Below are 27268 nucleotides of genomic sequence, written 5' to 3' on the forward strand. Positions count from 1 at the left end.
CTGACATTTATGAAGATGGCCCCAAATTAGAAAGTAACAGAAGGTTCTTTAGTTGCAATTTGATTGATTTCTCCTTCTTAGTATTTATAAGCTTTATATTCTTTTAAAGGATATTATTCTGGGGCACCTAGATGGCTCAGTTGGTTGAGACTTAGACTTCGGCTCAGGTCATGATCTCACAGTTCGAGCCCCACATTGGGCTCACTGCTGTCAGTGCAGAGCCCATTTCAGATCCTCTGTCCCCCCTCTCTATCCCTCTCCTGCTCGTGCTCTCTCAAAAATAAATAAATAAACATTAAAAAAAAGAGACATTATTCTGTGGCTGGGAATGGAGGAATAGAAAAAGAACTGTTAGGTAAGAGAAAAAAATTAATGTTTCTTAGTATAAGGTAAATTGGGTCATTTTATATTGGTTCTTAACAAATTATTAATACACATGTACTAAGGTGAAAGGGCTTTCTCTGCCCATCTACTACTCTCATACAAATGCAATGGCCCAGAACTTCTTACCGTTTTAATCACAGGGCAGTTCAGCCCTTTCGAAAGAGATGTACTAATCTGATTACATTGCAGTTTATTCCCTACTCTACCGCCAACTCCCACTCTTCATCTTTCATTCAGTTATATGGGAAAGATCCAGGACAAATTCAAGATAATGCCCTACTCCAATAGAAGTGGTAAGCTAATGGATAAATCAAACCAAAGTGAAATCCTAACAGGGGCACTTCCCTGGCTCAGTTAGTAGAGCATGTGACTCTTGACCTCAAGGTTGTAAGTTTGAATCCCACTTTATGTGTAGAGATTATTTGAAAATACAATCTTAAGGGGTGACTGACTGGCTCAGTCAGAAAAGCATGCAACTCTTGATCCTGGGGTCATGAGTTCAAGCCCCACATTGGGTATAAAGATTACTTAAAACTTTTTTAAAAATCTTTAATGTGAAACTATAAGAAATAATTGACATCACAGGCAACCTTAAAATTTTAAGTGACAACATAAAAAACTAAGTGTATACTATAATTACAATGATTTTCACCTCCCAGTTATTTATCCATTTGCCTGTTTTGTTTCCAGTTTTTGGCTATTATAAATGTGTAATATATTCTTTCTTAATTGAAGTACAGTTGACATCTGTGTAATACATGCTTCATTGAACTGGGGAGATTCCCTGAGATAACTCTTTCAATATTCATCCCTTCTGTGAATGCAAAAGAAAAAAAATCACTTGTGCTAATTTACCTCCCTATTTAGTACAATAGGTCTTGCTTTCATTTGTAAACCACAATTTCACTATTATAGAGCCTGGTGGCTTTTGAGGACCAGGGGTATCTTTAGACTTCTTCCAGAATTCAGGCATGCAGAAATGTTATATTAAGGGAAATGGTGATTTTTTTTCAAGAGAATAAAGGACTGATTATTAAGCCTGAAACAATCTGTTAATGGCTTACAGCAAAAATGGAAAGTAATTAGTTCTGTGGTTTTTTTTTTTTTAACGTTTATTTATTTTTGAGACAGAGAGAGACAGAGCATGAATGGGGGAGGGGCAGAGAGAGGGGGAGACACAGAATCGCAAGCAGGCTCCAGGCTCTGAGCCATCAGCCCAGAGCCCGACGCGGGGCTCGAACTCACGGACTGTGAGATCATGACCTGAGCTGAAGTTGGACGCCCAACTGACTGAGCCACCCAGGCGCCCCATAGTTCTCTGTTTTTGATTGAACTAAAAAAACATTGTCATGGGTGATCTTAAGGCTTTGATTAAGTGAATAAATGTACAACTTCATTAGTGTTGAATCCAAGTTAGCTTGTGGTCACTCAGTTAAAAACTTGAACTCTAAAAATACCCTGCATATCTTCATGCTAACATTTTTATTGAGGTTTTATATAGTTAAAATGTGTCAGTGTCCTCCAGCCGATTACCACCAGGAACATTCCTTATATGCAAACAAGCTGGGTTTACTGCTCATTGAAGCAAACAGGAACACACAATATTGAGTTTGTGTTTATTAATTTAGAGAAGGTTTAAGGAAATGGGGCTTTGTTCTGGATTGGATGTTGTCAGGAATCAGGTTAATTCCATAACTGCATATCTTAATAAATCTTATCTATAAGGAGAGAAGACTAAAGGAAGGTTAAAATGGTAGTTGGTAAAGAAATGGCAGTCATTTCATATCAGATAAAGGGTTAGTATCCAAACTCTATAAAGTTTTCAAACTCAACACCCAAAAAGCAAAAAATCCAGTGAAGTAATGGGCAGAAGACATAGACACTTTTTCAAAACCATCCAGATGGCTAATAGACACATGAAAAGATGCTCAACAGCACTCATCATTAGAGAAATACAAATCAAAACCACAATGAGATACCACCTCACATACCTGTCAGAATGGCTAAAATTAACAACTCAGGCAACAAATAGATGCAGGTGCGGATGTGGAGAAAGGGGAACCCTCTTACACTCTTGTGGGAAAGCAAACTGGTGCAGCCACTCTGGAAAATAGTATGCAGGTTCCTCAAAAAGTTAAAAATAGAACTACCCTATGACCCAGCAATTGCACTACTAGGTATTTATCCAAAGGATACACAAATGCTGATTCGAAGGGGCACATGCCCCCCAATGTTTACAGCAGTGCTATCAACAATAGCCAGATTATGGAAGGAGCCATTGACTGATGAATGGATAAAGAAGATGTGGTATATGTATGCAATGGAATATTACTCAGCAATCAAAAAGAATGAAATCTTGCCATTTGCAACAATGTGGATGGAACTAGAGTGTATTATATTATGCTAAGCAAAATAAATCAGAGAAAGACAAATATATGATTTCACTCATATATGGAATTTAAGGAACACAACAGATAAACATAGGGGATGGGAAGGAAAAATAAAAACAGAGAGGGAGGCAAACCATAAAAGACTCAAATACATGGAACAAACTGAAGGTTGCTGGAGGGGAGGTGGATGGGAGGGATGGGCTAAATGGGTGATGGACATTAAGGAAGGCACCTTTGGGATGAACACTGGGTATTATATGGAAGTGATGAATCACTGGTTCTACTTCTGAAATCAATACTACACTGTATGTTAACTAACTTAAATTCAAATAAATTAAAAAAAATAATTTAAAAAAGAAGTGGCAGTCATTCATACTATCCAGGAATATATTTAGCGTTCTGTGGTTTGAATAATGTTCATGTTTTGTCTGTATTTAGATACGATTACAGAGTAATTTTGTTTTTGTCTTGGTCCATCAGGGTCACAGAACTGCATATCTAATGTCGATGTTATGTGAAATCACTTATGATCAACAGGAAAACACCAAGATGTAGTTAATAGTACCAGGCTACCTCCCACATATCAGCAGCAGCTTTTCTCTTTCTTAAGTGCATAAAGAGCATAAATCTTAAGTGTACAGCTTGATGTCATTTTATCAACTTTATTAAGTTATATACAATGAATTACACTCATTTTAAGTATACAGCAAAGTTTTGAAAGGTGATACCCATGTAACTACCATGACAATTAAGATGCAGAACATTACCATTGCTTGAGAAAGTTCTTCGTGGCCCTGTAGTTAACCTCTCCCACCATACCTTGTTCCAGACAACCACTGATCTGCTTTCTGTCACTGTAGATTAGCTTGCATTTTCTGGAATTTCAAAAAAAAAGGAATCATACAGTATTTCTCCATTTGTGTATTGCTTTTTCACTTAGAGTGCTTTTGGCATATGGTTTTATTTCTTTTGGGTATATTAGCAGGAGTGGAATTCCTCAGTTAGTTGTTAAGTTTGTATTTTACTCTATTAGAAATTGCTGAGGCACCTGGGTGGCTCAGTTGGTTAAGCATCAGACTTCAGCTCAAGTCATGCTCTCATGGTTTGTGAGTTCAAGCCCCACATCAGGCTCTGTGCTGACAGCTCTGAGCCTGGAGCCTGCTTCTGATTCTGTGTCTCCCTCTCTCTCTGCCCCTGCCCCGCTCATGCTCTGTCTCTCTCTCTCTCTCTCAAAAATAAACATTAAAAAAAAAAAAAAAAAGAAATTGCTAACCTGTCCTCAACAGAGGTCATTTCATTTTACATTCCCATAAACAGTATTGGAGAGTTCTAGTTGCTCCATATTCTCACCAACACTTTGTATTGTCAATCTTTTCCCCCTCCCCCACCCTCAGCCTGTACTGTCAATCTTTTTAATTTTACCTATTCTATTGCTTGAGTTGCAGTCTCTCATTGTGGGTTTTTGGTTTTGTTTTTTAAGTAAGCTCCATGCCCAACATGCCCAACTCATGACACTGAGATCAAGAGTTGGATGCTCTACTGCCTGAGCCAGGTACCCCTCATTGTGGTTTTAACTGGCATTTCCGTGATAACTAATGATGTTGAGCATCCTTTTGTGTGCATATTGGCCACTCTTGTATCTTCTTTTCAAAATACCATTAGGACTGAAGGTTTTTGTTGTAGGTCAGTATTTACCTCAAAAAACCAAATAGGGACCAGAGAATGTATTGGTTCTGAATGTATTGGTTACTGCAGAGAAATAGTAACATTTGGGATACTGAAGAGGTAGAAGTCTTAAGACTATACACCTGAATAATGGAAAGGTAGAAGAACCTATTGTCTTAAAAAATATGATCTAAAAGACACGATTTTTAGAGAGGAGGGACATCTTTCCTGTAGTTGAGATTTGACCTTAAGACTTGCTTCAATAGCGACACAAAAACTTAGGGAACTGAGGAGAATCAATTAAAAAAAAAAAAACCCTGAATATGGGAGGCACCAGGGTGGCTCAAGTAGATTGAACATCCAACTTTGGCTCAGGTCATGAGTTCAGCTCATGAGTTCGACTCATAGTTCATGAGTTCAAGCCCTGCATTAGGCTCTCTGCTGTCAGAGCAGAGCCCACTTTGGATCCTCTGTTTACCTCTCTCTGCCCCTCCCCCGCTGTACTCTCTCAAAAATAAACACTAAAAAAAAAAAAAACCAACAACAAAATACCACTGCCTGTGCCAAGAGCTTCCTTCTTAAAAAAAAAAAAATCTGAATATTGAATATTTAATAAGTGCTTCCAGATAGTTGGTTTTCATTTCTTTTCAAATGTCTTTATCAAAATCTCCTGCTCCTCCTACTTCAGATGAAACATAGAGTAAGAAGATAACCACCAAAATACTCTGGGATATATAGTTTGTAGCTTAGCAAATAAGTCTGGCTTAAATTTTGTGTATTGTGTGTGCACCAAAACCCAGGACGATGGCTTAAATCTGAAGTGGGCACTGGATAATAAAATGCTCAACTGTTGAGAGAGACAAGCTGGGCACAGCCATCTGAAACAAACAAAAAACTTCCCATAACAGTATAATAATGACATGTTAGTTTCTATCCTTTGGTGTAATAGGATATTTTCACTTGTTTCCTTTTCCAATAATACTTTTGAACTGCTTTAGACATTATCTTTCTTATATATTGGTAAAACAGAATACAGGCGAAACATAAAATTCATTTTGACTTATAGCTCTGCTCTTATCAAGCCCATATTCTTGGTGCCAGGCCAATGTGATGATATCAAATACCCACTCAACAAAACAGCTTTTGAGCATGGACTGTATAGGACTTTACTTGCAAGCAACAGCACATTTTCAGACTCGTAGATGATCTCTGGGACCCTGGAATGTCCTGCCTGAGAGGAGTTTCTTTGTTTGCTTGGGAGCTTTGGCCACCAGATAGTCTAGCAGTGTGAGTTACGATGGGGCTTTGGGACACATCACATCAGTTGTGACCTCTGAAGGAACTGGAGACTAAAGGTATGAGCTCAAACCTTCAGAAGGAGCTGGAGACTAAAGATCAGCCTCATGGGAAGAATGTGATTGAGCCCCAGGAAAAACTCTGGCAACCAAAGGCTCAGGCAAGCTTTCCTGTGGGAATTATCATGTCATAACCAGGAAGAGGTAATGTCATCTGACTCCACAGGGAGAGGATGACTGGAAGCTCCACATTTGGATCCCTCCCACAGTTTTCCCTGCATGTCTCTTCCTGCACATCACATTAGCTGATTCTAATTTGTACCTTTTCACTGTAACAAAAATCATAAGTGCACTGTTTTCCTGAGTTCTGTGAGTTGTTCTACTGAATTACTGAACCTAAGAGTGGTCATAGGAAGCCCTGAATTTGCCAGGAAATTTGTATAATTCATCACATCAGAAAATTAAAGAAGAAACACATGTTCACACCAATAGATATTTAATGGTTTCTGGCAATGGCAGGGATTAAGTAAAAGAGGGACTGAGTGAAATTAGTTATGTATAACAAAGACTATATCAAGAAGCATTACATTAAATGTTTAAATAGGGGCGCCTGGGTGGCCCAGTCGGTTAAGCGTCCGACCTCAGCTCAGGTCACGATCTCACGGTCCGTAAGTTCGAGCCCCGCGTCGGGCTCTGGGCTGATGGCTCAGAGCCTGGAGCCTGCTTCTGATTCTGTGTCTCCCTCTCTCTCTCTGCCCCTCCCCTGTTCATGCTCTGTCTCAAAAATAAATAAACGTTAAAAAAAATTAAAAAAAAATAAATGTTTAAATAGATACATGATTTCCATTAAATTGAAAAAATGAGAGAATGTATCCCCCCACTAATACTCAACTTTATTCTGAAAATACCAGCTACTGCTATGAGAAATGTAAATAAAATAAATATAAATATTGAGGGGACTTATTTCTATTTGCAAATACCATGACCACATGGCAGAAAACATAAGACTAAATATACATAAAAAGAGTAAGATTATCTGGTAAGGTTGAAAATAAAACTATATCTAAATTTAAAATGTTAGCAAAATAATGAATACCATAACACAGTTATAACACAAGACACCTTGATAGAAAACAATTCCAATATTTGTAAATGTGTAGTACCTGGAATATCTTACAAATCATGAAAAATCAATGAGATAATCCCAAAGAAATAGAAAAAAAACGCATGAATAAAAAAAGCACTGTAAAGACAAACGATTGGCCAATAAACATATATGAAAAAGATGCTCAACTCACTTAAAATTTTTTTTTGTGTTCACTTTTGAGAGCGAGAGAGACAGAGCACAAGCCGGGAGGGAAGGGACAGAGAGGGAGACACAGAATCCAAAGCAAGCTCTAGGCTCTGACCTGTCAGCAGAGCCCAGCACAGGCTTTGAACTCATGGACCATGAAATCATGACCTGAGCCAAAGTCGGACACTTAACTGTCTGAGCCACCCAGGTGCCCAACTCATTTGTAATCAGAGAATTAAATGTTGAAACCAGTAACAGAAGAAAATATGGATGCCCATTTCAATGATCAGAGGGATTCAAAATTAGTGCAGTGTTGGAGAATAATATGTATGTATGGCTGACAGTGAACAATTTCACTTCTAGATATGCACCTTAGATTCCTACACCCATTAAAGAAATCAGAGAATACACAAAATGATATTCAATATAGCATTTTTATTACAACTGAAAATGGTTTATGTCCTAATCACTATTTAACAGACTATTTAATCATGTTTAATATATACATATCAAGGACCAAGCTATAATCTTCTACATTCTACAGAAAAGCACTAACCCTCAATTCAAGCAGGAAGCTTTTCAGAATATGATGTGAGCTGCAAAGAAAAGTGCCCTTCCTTACCTCCTCCCGACACAATCACTCACCATAATGTCTGAAATGATGTCCTTGAAGACATTCATTGTGGTAATGGAAGCATCTACCAAAGTGGTTCACATTCTAAAGATGGTAAGAGATACTGGGAATGAGAATTCTACAATGAATTAAGTTTGAGATACCCTGTGTTAAATAATCATCTCTTTACTATATCTTTTGACAAACTGATAATGTGTATTTGGGTTTCCCCAAAGGTAGATTTTTTAATGCCTTGCTGAATTTACACATTTTCCCGAGAAATCGTTTTTTTCCCCAAATACCAAGGACTACGATTCCCCAAAACAAGCTTATGGAGAATGCTGGATTAAGACCCTACACTCTGTTAAACATTGGTCCCCTGGAGATATCAGATACTTGGGAAAGGCAACACATGGATTAGTCAAGACAGATTTTGTAATAAATTCTAAATATACCTTATTTAGAATTAAGATGGGTAGAATCTTCATAAACGAAGTTGGTCTAGATTTTGCTTTTTAGGAGCGATCTTCATCTAGGTTTGTATCAGGATTAACTGTGCGGAATTAATTGGTAGAATTTTGTGAAAGATTATCTATTCTTTAAAGCTTTTACCTATACAACTACCAGAGTATTTTCTTAAACAGGGTGTTCATATACACACATTTGCTTGTTGGTCTATTTGAGTCAACTGTCATAACAGAATCCTACAGCAAAAAATAAGTAACCCTTTTGTATTTATGTACTAGAATACATATAGCACATATATACAGTATTACCTCAAAATTAAAACAAATTTTTCTTGACAATCTGTAGCTATGCCACTTTTGTCAATATTCTAAATGTATTATCATTCATTTTCTTTTTCTTAATTAGATCCTCCAGAACCTAGTCATTATTAACATTGGTTAAAATCTACTATTGTCTAATCCTTAATTTCTAGTTTTAGTTGTGCTCTACTTCTCTTGTGTAGGTTTTATTTTTTTCTGTTTCTGGTTTCTTGACATAAATACTTACTCATTTCCTTAACACATTTATTTATCTGACAGGCGTAGATAAGGTGAAAATGATGAAGACTGGCCCCACAAACGAAATTTCCTTAATGAATTAAAGGGATGAATTTCTCACCGAACAGAATTCTGGTGACATCTGACAAGTTTAGATACACACATCTCATCAACAATCATTTCTAAGTCTATAAATTTCGGTTTTGATTTTAAACATTTTATTATGGAAGCTTTCAAACACATTAAAGAAGTAGAAAATAGAAAATATTAGAACAATGACCCCCCCCCCAAAAAAAAACAAACCACTACCCTTCAGTAATTAACATTTTACTACTCTACTTCCCAACTCTCTGTGCCAATTCTTTTCCTTTTGCTGGAGTCTTCTAATGCAAATGCAGTATCTTACCATTTCATAAATATAGGAGTATGTATCTCTAACACTTAGAACCTTTTATTTTTTAATAACTACAATAACATTATCCCTAACAAAATGAGTATTTCTAAATATCATCTAATACTCAGTGCGTGTCCACATTTTCCCCAGTGTCTCCAAAATGTCTTTTTACATTTTTTTTTTAATTTTTTTTTCAACGTTTATTTATTTTTTGGGGGACAGAGAGAGACAGAGCATGAACGGGGGAGGGGCAGAGAGAGAGGGAGACACAGAATCGGAAACAGGCTCCAGGCTCTGAGCCATCAGGCCAGAGCCTGACGCGGGGCTCGAACTCACGGACCGCGAGATCGTGACCTGGCTGAAGTCGGACGCTTAACCGACTGCGCCACCCAGGTGCCCCTCTTTCTACATTTTGTGTAAACTAGGTCCAAGTAATGCCCATGTACTGAATTTAGTTGATAGGTCTCTTAGGTCTCTTTTAATCAATTAACAGTTGCCCTTACCTTTTCTTTTTCATATCACTCATTAAGTTGAAGAAATCAGATCATTTATTTTGTAGAATTTTACAGTTCTGGGTCTGCTTGGCTGCTTCCTTCTGGTGCCATTTACTTTGTTCAGCTATTCCCCAAATTCTTGTTTTAAAGAATTTGATTTAAAGGTTTGCTTTCTTCAGTTCATTGTTTTGGCAGTAAGGCTTTGTAGGTGGTGGTGGTGTGTACTTCCTATTGCATTTTATCAGGAGGTGGATATTGTCTGATAGTCCCACTTTTATAGAGGTTAAAATTGATCAAAGGGCTCAGAGGTGGTCAGCTTGATAAATCCATTGTAAAGTTCTCACTATAAAATATTTCACTCAATAGTGTTAATATCCACTGAAGATCATTTTCTGGACCCATTATTCTACTAGGGAACTAGAAAATAGTGATTTTTCTAATCCTATCATTCTATTTATTTGTAATGATTATTAAAAAAAAACAAACAAACCCTTTTAATTTGATGAGCTTTTGGTGGCCCTGAAACTTGGTCCACATGGAAAAGGCAAAAGAAGTGCTCATTTTTCTCCTTATCAATTTTCAGGATGAGTTGGTACCCAAGCATCTTCCATTGCTGACCAAACTGTGTAGCTGTAACCAAGTAAACTATCAAAGTACTAGGGGGATCATATCAAAAGACCCAACTCCCACTGGTTGAAGATGGGGCAATTTGATCAAACAGAAAACTGACTACAAAGGAAATGTTTTTTCTTTTATACAAGAGTTTTACACACACACACATGCACACACAATATTAAACTTCCAACTGGTGAGTTTCCTGCCATCTTTTTAATAATTTCAAATTCATCTTTAACAGTGGTCAAACAACAGGGATTGCAAAACATTTACTTTTTGGAATTATTATGGGAAACTAATTCCGTATTTTTTCTGATCCTTCAACAGTTGTAATCTTAACCTCACCTTCATGAAATTCATAAGGTTTCTTTTAAGCATGAAATTGCTGATGCAGCTCAAATGCTCAAATGATGAAGAACTTCTCACTTTCCATATAACGTCCTAGATTTTATCTGGAATAAATTATCTTAAATTTAATTAAGTGCTGAGCAGTGACATGAGGCATTTCTACATTTACTACTTCTATAGTATATTTTTTTTCATATGAATTCACTAATACTAATGATAACGACTATAGATAATATTTACAGAAAACATGCTATGTGGCTGCTATTTTTCCAAGCATTAACTAATTAATCCTCAAGACAATCCTGTCACACAGTGTTGGCAGGCTGACTCTGAAATGGTTCCCACATTGTGGTATTCATACTCTTGTGTAATCCTCTACGATCTCTACCCTTGAGTGTGGGGTAGCCCAGTAACTTGGTTCTAATCAGTAGAGGACAGCAAAGGTGTCATTTTGGTGATTAGATCACATACGATTATAGCTTCTGTGATGCTAGCAGGCTCTACCACATTCTTGACTTGCACACTTAAATAGCAGTCATTTGAAGAAGCCCATGTAGCATGGAACTAAGGTCAGCCTTCAACCAACAGCCAACTAGAAACTGTGGACCTCAGTGCAATAGCTGACAACCATGTGAGGCTGAAAGTGGATCCCTTCCCCTGTTAGACCTTCAGATGAGACCCAACCCTGGCTGAAACCTTTAGTTTAGCTTTGTGAGACCCTAAAGGAGAAGCCCCAACTAAGTTATGTCCAGACACCTGACCTATAGAAATTGTGAGATAATAAGTATTATTTTAAGCTACTAGGTTTGTGGTAACTTATTATACAGCAATAAATAACTAATATACATAGGTACTATTATCACCATTTTACACGTGAGCAAAATGAGGCACAGAAGTTTAAGTACCTTGTCCAATAACACACTGGTAATAAAGTGGTGAAATGGGATAATGACAGATAAGGCTAAAGTTTTTCCTACATTCATTGTATTATTCCCTCAAATGAATTTGCCAAAGATAAACATCTGAAAGGTGATGGAAGGCTTTTAAAGCAACATTTTTTTCCCAATAATATAAAATTTCTTACACTTAGTTGAAGCATGAAACAAATTTCTCAAAAATGAATTTTCTGATATTGTTACATAATATACAATTGAAGGCCTTCTTGTTTTAAACTCCATTATGAATTTTCTGATGTTGAGTAAGGTGTGAATGTTGTCTAAAGGCCTTCTTACATTCCTTACATTTGTAGGGTTTCTCCCCAGTATGAATTCTCTGGTGTTGAGTAAGGAATGAATAAAGTCTAAAAGCCTTACCACATTCCTTACATTCATAAGGTTTCTCACCCGTATGAATACTCTGATGCTGAGTAAGTTGTGAGAGCAGTCTAAAAGGTTTTCTACATTCCTTACATTCATAGGGTTTCTCACCGGTATGAATACTCTGATGTTGGGTAAGTTGTGAGAGCAATCTAAAGGCCTTCCCACACTCTTCACATTCATATGGTCTCTCACCAATATGAATGCTCTGATGTGAAATAAGTTGTGAGTAACTACTAAAGGTCTTCCAGCATTCCATACATTCATAGGGTTTCTCACGAGTATGGATTCTCTGATGGCGAACAAGTTGCTGCCTTAGTCTAAAAGTCTTTCCACATTCCTTACATTCATAGGGTTTCTCACCAGTATGAATACTCTGATGGACAGTAAGTTGTTGGCATATTCTAAAAGCCTTTCCACATTCCTTACATTCATAAGGTTTCTCACCAAAATGAATTTTCTGATGTACTCTAAGGTCTGGACCACATACAAAGGCTTTCCCACATTCCTTACACTCATAGAGCTTCTCAGCAGTATGAAGTCTCTGATGTCGAGTAAGATGTGTACACTGCCTAAAGGTCTTCCCACATGCCTTACATTCATAGGGTTTCTCACCAGTGTGAATTCTCTGATGTCGAGCAAGTTGCTGATGCACTCTGAAGGCTTTTCCACACTCCTTACATTCATAGGGCTTTTCACCAGTGTGAAGCCTCTGATGTTGAGTAAGTTCTTGGAGCACTGTAAAGGCCTTCCCACATTCCTTACATTCATAGGGCTTCTCACCAGTATGAAGTTTGTGATGTCGGATAAGGTGTGCACGCTGTCTAAATGCCTGCCCGCATTCCTTACATTTATAAGGTTTCTCACCAGTATGAATTCTCAGGTGTTGACTAAGTGTTGAGCGGCGAATAAAGGTCTTCCTACATTCCTTACATTCATACAACTTTTCTCCATTTTGAATTCTCTGATATTCAGCAAGAAAATTATGCTTTTTGTAAGTGGTCATTTTTTCAGAAGTAATTTTCACTTGCCCAAAATATCCCTCTTGTGGTTCCTTTTGCCCCTCAATCTTGCCTTTGCATTCCCAATCATTTCTAAAAAGGGAGTCCTGAAGACTGTAACTTTTAATTCTTTCCATTATCTCCCACTGGAATGAATATATTTCATAAATGTCCTTTTCTGGAGATAAAGTATTGGTCCTGTATCTGGACTCCAAATCTGAAAGAAAACAAGAAGGCAAACATACACTGTTTTCTTGTGACAGAAGAAAGCAAGCTTCTATAGAGAAATAAAAGGCACCTAAAATAATGCCTATTACAAGTGAATGGATTAGATATCTCTAAAACAGGCATTTCTGCTACAATACCACATATGTGTACTGAAAAAACCCCTTATCTCCTACAAAATTACACACCAAAAAAGAGCTTATGAAGAAAACAGGGCTGGAGAAGACCACTCAAACCTATGCAACTTTATTGGCAGAGCACTAACAAATATAATAATTGATATCTTAAGAGATAACTCAAAAGGCAGCTCAACATGGCTGAAGGCCACTTCATGGATACTAAAATGCCCCAAAATAAAGTGGAAATGCTGGATTTCAAGTGCTGAGACATTGCAGAGGGGGGGGGGGGAGCCCTGAGCCAATGAGGCTACCATTAAGGTGGGAATAAAGTAAAATGTAACCTGTCTTCAGCTAGAAGCCATGCAAGATTGATGGTATATATCTCTGGGGAGACAGCCCTTGGTGCAGAGACTTACTAATATTCTTCATGTAGAGGTGAAAGGGCATCCAACAATAAAGCATCACGTTGAAGGCTTTTGCCTTTCCTGCTGAATGCTGTAAGTCTACTTCTATTCTGGCTTCATTCAAGTAGGAAAATTGCCTGTGAACCAACTAACTTTCATATTATACTGTTATTCCCTATTTCATATCACTACTAAGCTAATTTGTATTGTGCGTTATTAATTATATTATGGAACAGACCGTATTCTCCTGCATTTAAAAAAAAAATGGTAAAGGAAACACAGAGAACAGAGTCCAGGATTGGAGGTAAGCCTGGTGATTAGGGACACAAGTTAAATCAGAGTAAGAATCACCTGAAGATTTCTTAAAACTATACATACAGAGGTTTTTAATATATATATATTTTTAAAAATTTTTTTTTTCAACGTTTATTTATTTTTGGGACAGAGAGAGACAGAGCATGAACGGGGGAGGGGCAGAGAGAGAGGGAGACACAGAATCGGAAACAGGCTCCAGGCTCTGAGCCATCAGCCCAGAGCCCGACGCGGGGCTCGAACTCACGGACCGTGAGATCGTGACCTGGCTGAAGTCGGACGCTTAACCGACTGCGCCATCCAGGCGCCCCAATATATGTATTTTTAACATTTATTTATTTTTGAGAGACAGAGACAGAGCCTGAGTAGGGGAGGGGCAGAAAGAGGGAGACACAGAATCTGAAGCAGGCTCCAGGCTCTGAGCTGGCAGCACAGAGCCTGACACGGGGCTCAAATTCACAAACTGTGAGATCATGACCTGAGCTGATGTCGGATGCCTAACCGATTGAGCTACCCAGGCACCCCTCACAGGTATTTTTAAAGGAATGAAACCTAATCTGCAGGATTGAGTCCTGGGCATGTTTTGCTTTGTACTTATTTATATTCTCCAGCAAATGATTCAAATGCTCATCAATATTTGAATCTCTCTACTTAAATGTTTTTAATGACTTCTCTTTAGAATTAGAATCAAATATAAATACCTGAGCAGAGATAATAAGACTTCTGCTATCAAAACTCCTCTCTCATTTGGCTGTTCATGCCACAAGCCTCTTTTCAGCTCACAAAAGGTACTACCACTGTCCCCATTAAATAGGACCATTCACAGGTTGTTCCCAACTGCATGGTTGGCTTCCCTTCATCATCAGGTCTCAATCAACAATCACTTCAGAAAAGCTATTCCTGCCGATCCTGTTTAAAACTATGCACTTTACACTCTATCCCAGCAAAGCGTTGCTCTTCTTTTTCCCAATTTTGGAATATTTATTAATTTTCTCATTTGTTATTCCATTAGTTTCTTACCCCTAAGCTTCCTTAGTGGCAGAAGTAATCTCTAAGTTCATTTACCATTAAATAACAAACCCCATTCAAGAAACAAAACAGATGAACATATGGGAAGGGAGAAAAAAAGAGGAGAGGGAAACAAACCACGAGAGACTCTTAACAACAGAGAACAAACTGAGGGGTGATGGAGGAAGCTGGGTGGGGGATGGACTAGATGGGCGATAGGTATTAAAGAGGGTACTTGTTATGATGAGAACTGGGTGTAGTATGCAGGTGATGAATCACACTGAATTCTACTTCCAAAACCAATATTGCACTGTATGTTAACTAAAATTTAAATAAAAAGTAAAAGATATATAAATAAATAACCCCAAATACACAATAAATGTTACTCATTTAATTCCCATAACTACATAATCACTAACAGATATGTGTATCTGTTTCTAATCTTTTATTTATGTATTATCTTTTTGATGTTTATTTATTTTGGTAGAGGGAAAGGGTGAGCAAGGGAGGGGCAGAGAGAGAGGGAAACAGAGAGAATCCCAAGCAGGCTCTGCACTGACAGATGCAGGGCTCGAACCCACGAACTATAAGATGATGACCTGAGCAGAAATCAAGAGTCGGACACTTAACCTACTAAGCCACATAGGCGCCCCTCTAATCTTTTAAAATGTACTACAATAGGGGTGCCTGGCTGGCTCAGTTGGTGGAGCATGTGACTCTTGATCTCAGAGTTGTGAATTTGAGACCCATGTCGGGAATAGAGTTTACTTAAAAAAAAAAGTACAATGATTTACTTATCTCTGCTAGAGTTTATACTATTATCAATGCTACATTTGCTCAAATTTTTATTTCTTCATACCTCTTCTAGGTGCTCCTTCCCATTCCTACATACCCAAAGCAATTTTTGTACTTCCTAGAAAACTATCTCAAATATTAAAAAAAAAAAAAAATTTAATGTTTATTTATTTCTGAGACAGAGAGAGACAGAGCGTGAGTGGGGGAGGGGCAGACAGGGAGACACAGAATCTGAAGCAGGCTCCAAGCTCTGAGTTGTCAGCACAGAGCACAATGCGGGGCTCAAATTCACAAACCGTGAGATCATGACCTGAGCTGAAGTCGGGGTCAGGGCTCAACCGACTGAGCCACCCAGGAGCCCCTCAAATATTTTTAATCACACTAACAGTGAAAGGCTTATGAATTCCTGAACAAAAAGGCATGGGCAGATATTGAGTATAGCAGAATGACTGTCAAATATGGAATGGTACCTGGGATCACCTGAGTGCAAAAGAGTAAAAAATAAAGGCTATGTTGGATAAAGGTCCAGAGATAGTGATCCAGATGGGGGACTTGCATGAGAAAATCTAAATGTTGAATGAAGTAAGCAAAGATATGGGGAGATGTGGGATAGGAGAGATAAGAAACTTTTTTTCTGTGACTACAGTACAAATCTATAAAACTGCTGGAATGGCTCAAACAAAAGTCTGATCACTGTGAACCAAAATAAGAAATAATACAATCATAAAACCAAAAGTAATCTTCACACTTCAAGTTAAAAAAAAAAAACAAAACCCTTTACCAAGTAAAGAAAATTGTAGACTATCTAGAAAATAATATTGAAAATACTAGATTACCAAGAATCTACAAAATATACTATAGATCTTAGAAGAATTCATCAATGCATTTAAATTCTTAGAATAAAGAAAAGAAATATGAGTATCCCAGTCAAAAGTTAGAAAAAGAACAAAAAAGTATACGAAGGAACTCAGAGGAGGAAATACAATAAAAGCAAAATTTCATTGATTAGATAACAGAAAAAAAAATTAAATTAACACAAATTAAAAACCTAGGTTGTTTGAAAAAAGTCAGTGAAACCTATTAACCATTTGCTAAAAAAAATAATGAAGCCACTCAAACAAAGTAAAAATAGCAACTAGGTATTCAGGAACAACTCACCATGGGTGTCTCTGATTTTTGCACATCGCGCAAGAAGTATTAACTGCCTTTGTTCTGGACTATCTTTTAAAGAATATTTGTATAACCAACAACCTCGGAAGGTAGGGATAGTATTTCTCTCTGGATCAATAGGCAGGTTTGCTAACTGTTCAATATAATAAAGGTAGTGTCTCCCTCAGAGCAAAGGTCACTCGTGCTTATTGCCCATTATTAAAGATTTGGGTTCTCTACCTTCAGGGTTCTTCTCTTATTATGCAGCTCACTGCATGTTCAAGTATCCTTCTAGACCCATGCACATCACTCCCATGGGGTTTGTGGGCAAAATAGGAATGATGCAAATATGTTGATGTTCATGCCATTTGTTGTGCTGTTTTATTGTTGAGCAATAAAATCCTCATCTTTGGTTTAGGACTCTTGTATCTTTTGCCAGCATCCATGACACTGCAGCAGGCTAACTTGTTAGCTTGCATGTAGGGTAAAATTGCAGATGCTTCACAGTTCTTGACACTAACAAATAATTAACAAAACAGAATATTTTGAAAATCATAAGGAACTACCATGCCAATAAAGGGTAATTTTCTTTTAATTTTTTTTTAAGTTTTTATTTATTTATTTGAGAGAGAGAGAGAGACAGCATGAACAGGGGAGGAGCAGAGAGAGGGAGAGAAAGAATATCAAGCAGGCTCTGCCCTGTCAGCGCAGAGCTTGACACAGGGCTCGAACCCACAAACTGCGAGATCATGACCTGAGCCAAAATCAAGAGCTCAACACTCAACCAACTGAGTCACTCAGGTGCCCCTAAAGGATAATTTTCTAAGGAAATATAAAGCAATCAAAGACCTAAAAACTACTCTGAAGATTATAAAAACTTTAGAAAGCACAGAGCCCAATTATAAAATGGCCCAGACCATTACAAAAAAGAATAAATTCCAAGTTATTTTAAAGTGAGTTGAAAAATGAAACAAAAACCTAGTAAACTATATGTCAATATCACTTACAAAAGTGCATTCAAAAACACCTACAGCACATGAAAGAAAATACAGAACTAATTGTGGCTTATTTTAGGAATGCAAGGGCAGTTCAATACTAGGAAATCTAAAGTAATTTATCATATTAATTATTCTAAGGATAAAAAATCATGTAATTGTTTCTACAGACACTGGAAAGGTATCTCACATAATTCAGCACTCATTCCTTATTTTTAAAGCACTCAAAATAACAGGAATGTATAGTTACTTCCTTAACATGAAAAAATATATTTCTTCACCAGAAATCTAGATTTAGCTTAGTGAGGAAACACTGGGGACATGAAGAGACTTTGAAACTATTCTTTTTTTTTTTTAAAGTAGGTTTCCATAATTTGGCTATTGTTGAATGGATAAAGAAATTGTGGTTTATATACACAATGGAATACTACATGGCAATGAGAAAGAATGAAATATGGCCTTTTGTAGCAACGTGGATGGTACACGGAGAGTGTTAGGCTAAGTAAAATAAGTCATACGGAGAAAGACAGATACCATATGTTTTCACTCTTATGTGGATCCTGAGAAACTTAACAGAAGACCATGGGGGAGGGGAAGGAAAAAAAAAAAAAGCGGTTAGAGAGGGAGGGAGCCAAAACGTAAGAGACTCTTAAAAACTGAGAACTGAGGGTTGATGGGGGGTGGGGGGTGGGGGGTGGTGATGGGTATTGAGGAGGGCACCTGTTGGGATGAGCCCTGGGTGTTGTATGGAAACCAATTTGACAAATTTCATATTTAAAATAAATAAATAGATAAATAGATAGATAAATAAATAAATAAAATTAAAAATTAAAAATTAAAAAAAAAGTCATGTGCCTTAACTTTGGATAATCATCCTAATCATCCTGGCCTTCTTGCTTTTCCTCAAACACAAAACTTCCAACTCCCAACCCAAGGCTGTTACATTTGCTATTCTATCAGAACTTTTTTTTTTTTTTAATGTTTGTTTATTTTTGAGAGAGGGTGAAAGAGAGACAGAGTGTAAGTGGTGGAGGGGCAAAGAGACAGAGGAAGAGTCGGAATCTGAAGCAGGCTCTAGGCTCTGAGTTGTTAGCACAGAGCCTGACATGACGTGGGGCTCGAACTCACAACTGTGAGATCATGACCTGAACCAAAGTCAGACGCCGAACTGACTGAGCCACCCAGATGCCCCTAGATCTGCTTTTGCTTTAGATATTCCTATAACCTGAGTTCTTTTTCATGTCTCCACTCAACTATTGCCTCCTCAAAAAGCCTAACCAGCCTAAAATAAACCTGTCTACACCTGCTAATTTCTATTCCCTTACTCTTCTCACTTTTTTAAGCTTGAGAGAGAGCACATGCACACAGGCGGTGGAGGGGAGGGGAGAGAGAGAATCCTAAGCAGGCTCTGTGCTGTCAGTGCAGAGCCTGATGCACGACTCCATCTCTAGAGTGAGACACTTAACCAACTGAGTCTCCCAAGAGCCCCTCACTTTTCTTAATAATACTTGTCACCACCTAATATTATTTATTCATTTACTTGTTTACTTAATGTCCTACTCCTGTTAAAACATAAACTGACTGCTGGAACCTATCATTCTTGTTCACAATTGTTCCACTGGTGTCCAGCACAGTGCTAGATTGGGTACTCAATGAACGAATACATTTTTAGGCAACGAAAGACATTTAAACTAATCAAAACAGAACCTGGAAAGAAACTGGATCCTATATAGATAGATACTACTATGGACTGAATTGTGTCCTTCCAAAGTTATACACTAAAGCCCTAACCAGCCAATGTGACTGTATTTGGCAATAGTGCTTTTAGAGGTAATTAAGGTTAAATGAAGTCATCAGGCTCCTAATCCAATAGGACTGGTGGCCTTGTTAAGAGATCTGTCTCTCTTTCTCTCTCTCTGGCATATGAGGACAATATGAGAAGGGATGATCTGCAAGCCGGGAAGACAGCCCTTACTGGAGCACCTAAATGCTAATCTCAGATTTCCAGCCTCCACAACTATAGGAAAGCAAGTTTCTGTTGTTTAAATCACCCCATCTATTGTATTTTGTTATGGCAGCTCAAGTTAATACAACAGATTCAGATATAAATGAATTATAATCACTGATCATAAAAAAGAGTAACCCTTCTCTTTGTTTAAATCTTTTACTCATCATCCCTAATGGGACATTTTTGTTTACTTCTTAGTTTAAAGTAACTGTAGATTCTTAGGAGGCTACAAAGAAATAACAGCAAAGTCTCACGCAACCTTCACCCAGCCTCTCTCAATGTTAACATCTTACATAACTATAGAATAAGTCAAACCAAGAATTAACACTGGTATAATCCATAGAGCTCATTTAGATTTCACCAATTATACACACCCTTGTGTGTATGTAGAGTTGACCCCTGAATAATGCAGGGTTAGGGATGCCAACTCCCCATGCAATTGAAAATCTGAGTCAACTTTTGACTCCCCAGAAACAACTAATAGCCTAGTGTTGACCAGAAGCCTTACTGACACAGTAAACATTTGATTAACACATATTTTATATGTGATAGTATATACTGTATTCTTATGATAAAGTGAGCTAGAAAATGTTAAGAGAAACATAAGGAAGAAAAACATGGAAGAGAAAATCCATTTATAGTATTGTACTATATTTATTGGAAAAAATCCATGTATAAGTGGACCCACACAGTTCAAATGCATATTGTTCAAGGCTCAACTGTATATGGTCCTATGCAATTTAAAAATTTTATCATGTAGGGTGGGTGCCTGGGTGGCACAGTCAGTTAAATGTCTGCCTTCAACTCAGGTCATGACCTCACAGTTTGTGAGCTGGAGCCCCGTGTCGGGTTCTCTGCTGTCCTCGGAGAGTCTGCTTCAGATCCTTCGTCCCCCTCTCTTTTTGCCCCTTCCCCACCACCCACCAATAAAAAAAAATTAAAAAAAAAACTTAAAAAATTTATCATAAACTTGAACAATCACCATCACAAACAAGATACTCACTGTACCATAACCACAAGACTCCCTTGTGTTACTCCTTTATGGCCCTAAACACCCCTTCACTTTTCTATATCCTAACCCTTGGCAACGATTAATTCATTTTCATCTCTACAATTAAAAAAAAAATTTTTTTTAATGTTTATTCATATTTATTTTTGACAGAGAGAGAGAGAGAGACAAAGCATGAGTGGGGGAGGGGCAGAGAGAGAGGAAGACACAGAATCAGAAGCAGGCTCCAGACTCTGAGCTGTCAGCACAGAGCCTGACACGGGGCTTGAACTCACAGAACACGAGATCATGACCTGAGCCGAAGTTGGACGCTCAACCGACTGAGCCACCCAGGCGCCCCTCTACAATTTTGATATTTCATAAATGTTACATAATTAAGGTCATGTGGTATATAACTTTTTGTGATTGGTTTTTCTCACTCAGCATAATTACCTTGAGATTCACAATTACCTTGAGGTTCACTTAAGCTATCGCGTCTATCAATAGTTTCTTTCTTTTTATTGCTGAGCATTATTCCATGGTATAGATGTAACTTTTACCCATTCTTATTTGGGTTATCATTATGGTGTTGAATTGTAGTATATGTTGTTCCTTTGTTGGATATGTTTTCTTGCTATTTTCTCTCAGTCTGTGACTTATCTATTTTTATTGGTATAATTTTTTTACTGGTATATTAAAGCTTTCAATTTGGATAAGGTCTGATTTGTCAATTTTTTATTTTTATGGTTATTGCCTTTACCTAAGAAGCCTTTGCTTACTACTAAGTCATTCTCCTAGTTTTCCTCTAAAAGTTCTCCTCTAAAAGCTTTATATTTAGCTTTCATATATTTTTTAAAGGTGATTTTTAATTTTTTCTACTAATTCCTACACCCAACATGGGGCTCAAACCCCAAGATCAAGAGTCACATGCTTCTCCAACTGAACTAGCCAGGCACCCCTAGCTTTCATATTTTTTATATAAAATTTATATTTAGTTTTAAAACTTTTTATTTTTTATATTGAACTTTTTTTGAGAGAGACAGTGAGCAAGCATGTGAAATTTGGGGAGAGGAGCAGAGGGAGAGAGAAAAAGAATTTCAAGCAGGCTCCACGCTCAGCACAATGATGCAGGGTTCAATCCCACGACCCTGGGATCATGACCTGAGCTGAAATCAATGGTCAGATGCTCAACCGACTGAGCCACCTGGCACCCATATAGTTAACTTCTATATCTGGCTTTTCTTTAAAAAAATTTTTTTTAACATTTATTTATTTTTGAGAGACAGAGAGAGACAGAGCATGAGCAGAGGAGGGGCAGAGAGAGAGGGAGACACAGAATCCAAAGCAGGATCCAGGCTCCAAGCTGTCAGCACAGAGCCCGACATGGGGCTCAAACCCACAAACCATGAGATCATGACCTGAGCTGAAGTCCTGAGCTGAAGTTGGACGCTTAACCGACGGAGCCACCCAGGCACCCCTATATCTGGCTTTTTATATTTTTTATGTTTAGTTTTCATATTTAAGTCTAAAATGCATCCTAAATTAATTTTTTTAAGTTTATTTCTTTATTTTGAGAGAGAGAGAGTGCATGAGCTGGGAAGGGACAGAGAGAGATGGAGACAGAGAAACACAAGCAGGCCCTGTGCTGTCAGCACACAGCCTGATGCAGGGCTCAAACTCAAAACTGTGAGATCATGACCTGAACTGAAATCAAGAGTCAGACGCTTAATAGACTGAGCCACCCAGGCACCCCCATCTTAAATTAATTTTCGAATGAAGTAGGGGTCAAGACTTGTTTTCCCGGTTATTCCAGCACCATTTGTTGAAAAAAATTTTCCTTTCCTCAAAAGGAAAAAAATAAATAGTCTTTTAAGTATGTGTAAGTTCCACCTCTAGGATCTCTGTTCTGTCCTGTTTGTTGATCTAATACTTATCTTCTACTTATACCTTATCTAATACTCAATGTCTTGATTACCATAGTTATATAATAAATCTTGAAGTATCTTGAAGTCATGTAGTCTAAGTCCTATAACATATTCTTCCTTTTCCAAGATTACTTTAGAAATGCTAAGTCCATTGTTTTGCCATATAAATTTTGGAATCAGATTCTTAAAATCTATAAGATTGACATTTTAACAATACTGAGTTTTCTCATCCCCAAAAAGGTCTCTCTTCATTTCAGGTCTTTCTCTTAGGAATGTTCCATGACTTTTAGCATAGAGGTCTTACATGTTTTATCAAATGTATTCCTTAGTATTTTTGTTGACACTATTGTAAACTGACTTAATTTGCTTGCAATTTTTTAATTGACTTAATTTACCTTACTTTCCTAATTTTTTCACTACCAGTATATAAAAATATAATTGATTTTTGTATATTAACCTTGCATTCTGTGATCTTACTGTGATCATTTATTGAGTACTTGTTTTGATTCATTAGGATTTTCTATGTACATAATCATGCAATCTCCAAAGAGAGTTTAACTTCTTTTTTATTTTATGTCTCTTATTTTTCTTGTTGTATTGCAATGCTAGGACCTTCAATACAGTGTTAAGCAGATATGGGAAACGTAGGCACTCTTGCCTTGCTCCCAATCTTACGGGGGAATTCTTTAATCAAGTATGATGAAGTTTATAATGTAGTAATTTTTTTTAGCAGTATTTTTTGAGGAAGCTCAGTTTTTGGTTTCCTGAAAATTTTTATCATGAATGGATGTTGAATTTTGTTATATAGTATTTTTACATCTATGGACACGATCACATGGTTTCCCTCATTTCTATTAATACAGCGAATTACACATAATTTTTTTTACATTAATTCTAGAATGTTAAACCAAGCTTGCATTCCTGGAATAAACCGTACTTGATCATTTTTATATATTACTGAATATGATTTACTAACATTTTCTTATGATTTTACATCTATGTTCATGAAGGATAATAAGTCTGCAATTTTTCCCCCCTTTAGTGATTTCCTTGTCAGGACACACTGTAACATTTATGCTATTCTCAGAAAATGAGTTGAGAGCTCTTTCCTCTTATGAAGGAATTTGTTAACATTGCTGGTATTTCTTCCTTAAATATTTAATAGAATTCACCAGTGAAGCCATGTGAGCCTGGTGTTTTCTTTGTGGAAAGATTTCTGATTATGAATTAAATTATTTTAATAGATATAAAGTTACTTGTATTTTTTTTCTTTTTTTTTTTTTCAACGTTTATTTATTTTTGGGACAGAGAGAGACAGAGCATGAACGGGGGAGGGGCAGAGAGAGAGGGAGACACAGAATCGGAAACAGGCTCCAGGCTCTGAGCCATCAGCCCAGAGCCCGACGCGGGGCTCGAACTCACGGACCGCAAGATCGTGACCTGGCTGAAGTCGGGCGCTTAACCGACTGTGCCACCCAGGCGCCCCTGTATTTTTTTTTCTTGTGTCAGTTCTGGTAATTACGTTTTTCAAGGAATTTTTCCATTTCACTTAAGATGTCCATTTTATTGGCATAAAATTATTCACGGTATTCTTTTATTATTCTTTTAATGGCTATAGGATGTGAAGCAATAACTCTGTTACTCTTTCATTCCTAGTGTTAAAAACTGATGTTGTGTTTCTTTTTTTCTTTTTTTTTAGAACATGTGTTGCCAAAGTGAGCACTTTTTTTCTAAATGAGTCAAGCTAGGTATTTACCAATTTTGTTGATCTTTTCAAGAACTCAACTTTTGGCTTTATTAATTTTCTTCTACTTTTTCTATCTTGTTGATTTCACCTCATATTTATTATCATCTTTTTATCTTCCATTGAGAATAGCTGCTCTCTTTGTAGTAGTAGAAAAATATGAGAGATGAGAAGAGTTGTAATACAGGTCAACAGGCAGCTCCTTTGGAGTCTAGTCTTAAAAGATTTTCATTTGGGAGCGTCTGGATGGCTCAGTTCGTTAAGCGTCTGACTTCAGCTCAGGTCATGATCTCATGGTTCATGAGTTTGAGCTCCATGTTGGGCTCTGTGCTGATAGCTCAGAGCCTGGAGCTTGCTTTGGATTTTGTGTCTCCCTCTCTCTCTGCCCTCCCCTGCTTGCACTCTGTCTCTCTCTTTCTCTCTCAAAAATAAATAAACATAAAAAAAAAAAAAAGATTTTAATTTGTTTCCCAGGTCTCAGGCCTTTTCTCCATAGGCCATGGGCTCTCAAAGAGAGATTTCCAACAACCTCTCAAGGCTAACAGGTTTAGCTATTACCTGTAGTAATTAATTCCCCATCCTGCTCAGCCCTCACTCACCAGGGTAGTGTCTTCTGGTCCCTTCCCTTATAACCATCCAGGGCTCCTTCCCTTCATCCAATAAGGTAATCACATCTGGTTTAGAAATGGAAGGTTCTGCTTAAAAGGCAATGTGACATGAAACTGTAAGTCCAAAAGTCAGGTTCAAATTTGGTTAAATTTGTCATTAATTACAGATCAAAATGGTACTTTATAGAGCCTAAGAGTGAAGAAATGCAAGGGAGTTGAAGAACACTCATATTAGGGTAACCTTAGGAATAGATGGTTACGAACAGGCCTTAATATAATTTAAACTCATACAAACTCTCTTGAGAGGCAGTAAGAATCTGGATCCAGACTGCCTGAATTCAAATCCTGCCTTTGTTGCTGTGTTACCTCAGCAAATTATTAACCTCTTATGCCTAAGTTTTCTCATCTGAAATGAGGATAATGATAGTATATTTCTTACAGAGTTGTGATAATTAATAATGCACAATACTAAGAATAGTATCTAAGCACAAGTATATGCAGTTATATGTATATATACATATAATACGTGAGTGTATTAACTTTTTTATCATTATCAATTTGCTGAAAGGAGAGTATCTTCCTGACACATCTTCTAATCCTTTATAGGATTATCCATTCAATGTAAAGTGCAAAGTTCGTAGATTTTAAATTTCAACCTCAAAGCATGTAGAACTGAATATCTCTGTTATAAGAAACAGACTGCATTTACTTGAAGTTTGTGAATCCATTTCGTGCTGTATAAGTTCTACAGGCTCCCCTGGTTTTTAGACAGACTCAAAACCCCTGTGTTTAGGTATTCTTCTTGCAGGTGGATTAGGAAAGAGTGTTGAGCATTTGTATCAAATCTGGGCTCAAATATAATATAAAATCTGATTTCTTGGACAATGCTTCTGCTGTAAGCAATCCAGAATTCAAACCCAGTCCCTTGGATATCAGGGAAACAAGGAAATTACAGAGACTGGAGAAAATATGAAGGATATAGCAGGATGGAAGCGATGAAGTGACCTATTTCCAAACTAACAACGCTGAAACCATTCCTTTGGAACACAGAGAAAAAAATATCTTGTTTCTCAAATCATCGTCCTGAAATTGGCAGAAGAGAAAGCCAACGTAATTTGGGATAAATAGCCTTACCAAGTGAGATGAAATTACTATAATTCTCCCACATCACATCCCTATATAAGTCTCTTTGAGCCGAGTCCAGGAATTCCCATTCTTCCTGTGAGAAGTCTATGGCCACATCCCTGAATGTCACTGAACCCTGAAAAAAAAACAAACAGAAACAAAAAACACCTCATGTATTACCTGTGAAAATAAATGAAATATTTCTTAAAAGAAAAGAGGACTTAAAAGATCGAGGACTGCAATGCAGAGAAGGGGCCACATAACAAGCAAATAGGGTAGGGCTAAAAATGTATGTATAGGGAACAGTAAGAAATTGGTATCACTGAAGCACAGTGCTACGTGTCTTGAATAGCCCTGTGGTTGAAGATAAGATTAATTTTCTACCCCAAAATATCTGGAAATGAATAAAATGACCCAAAAAAGTCCCAATTAAATGAAACAGTATACACAAGCCTTCAGCAAGCTATGTGTCTCCACCACAAATTCATGGAAAATATGTCTTCCACCTTCTTTGCCCTTTAATGATCATGAAAAAAAATTGATAAAAACTCCTCCCAAACGTACAACAATACCTCTTCTAAGAAAACAGACTCAAGTTAATCATAAAGTCAGATTTTCCCTATAAGGACCAATTCTTTTTTTTTTAATGTTTCTATTTATTTTTGAGACAGAGAGAGACAGAGCATGAGCAGCGGAGGGGCAGAGAGAGAGGGAGACACAGAATCTGAAGCAGGTTCCAGGCTCTGAGCTGTCAGCACAGAGCCCAATGCGGGGCTCGAACTCATGGAGTGTGAGATCATGACCCGAGCTAAAGCTGGACGCTCAACCGACTGAGCCACCCAGGCGCCCTAAGGACTAATTCTTTAGTAAACTTTAAAATAAAATAATTGCTACATGCCAGTCCACTTTTTTTTTAAAATTTTTTTTTTCAACGTTTATTTATTTTTGGGACAGAGAGAGACAGAGCATGAACGGGGGAGGGGCAGAGAGAGAGGGAGACACAGAATCGGAAACAGGCTCCAGGCTCCGAGCCATCAGCCCAGAGCCCGA

At 37.5% G+C, this 27268-nt stretch overlaps 1 protein-coding gene and 1 long non-coding RNA gene across 2 annotated transcripts in view; both read right to left on the bottom strand.

The window, feature by feature from the left end:
• Positions 1-7443: 7443 nt before the first annotated feature.
• LOC122495084 lies at positions 7444-9210 on the bottom strand. The gene is made up of 2 exons (XR_006300335.1): positions 8097-9210; positions 7444-7746 (listed from the first exon to the last, which is right to left on the bottom strand). It is a non-coding gene; the product is annotated as an uncharacterized LOC122495084 (long non-coding RNA).
• A 1132-nt stretch (positions 9211-10342) lies between these two features.
• Positions 10343-27268, bottom strand: part of LOC122494299 — a 64971-nt gene continuing 48045 nt past the window's right edge. Inside the window, 4 exon segments of the mRNA XM_043599365.1 lie at positions 10343-11761; positions 11763-13030; positions 25085-25183; positions 26228-26354. Coding sequence (XP_043455300.1) covers positions 11540-11761; positions 11763-13030; positions 25085-25183; positions 26228-26354 — 1716 coding nt within the window. The 3' untranslated portion in view covers positions 10343-11539.

The sequence above is a fragment of the Prionailurus bengalensis genome, chromosome E2, assembly GCF_016509475.1.
Source record: "Prionailurus bengalensis isolate Pbe53 chromosome E2, Fcat_Pben_1.1_paternal_pri, whole genome shotgun sequence".
NCBI lineage: Eukaryota > Metazoa > Chordata > Mammalia > Carnivora > Felidae > Prionailurus > Prionailurus bengalensis.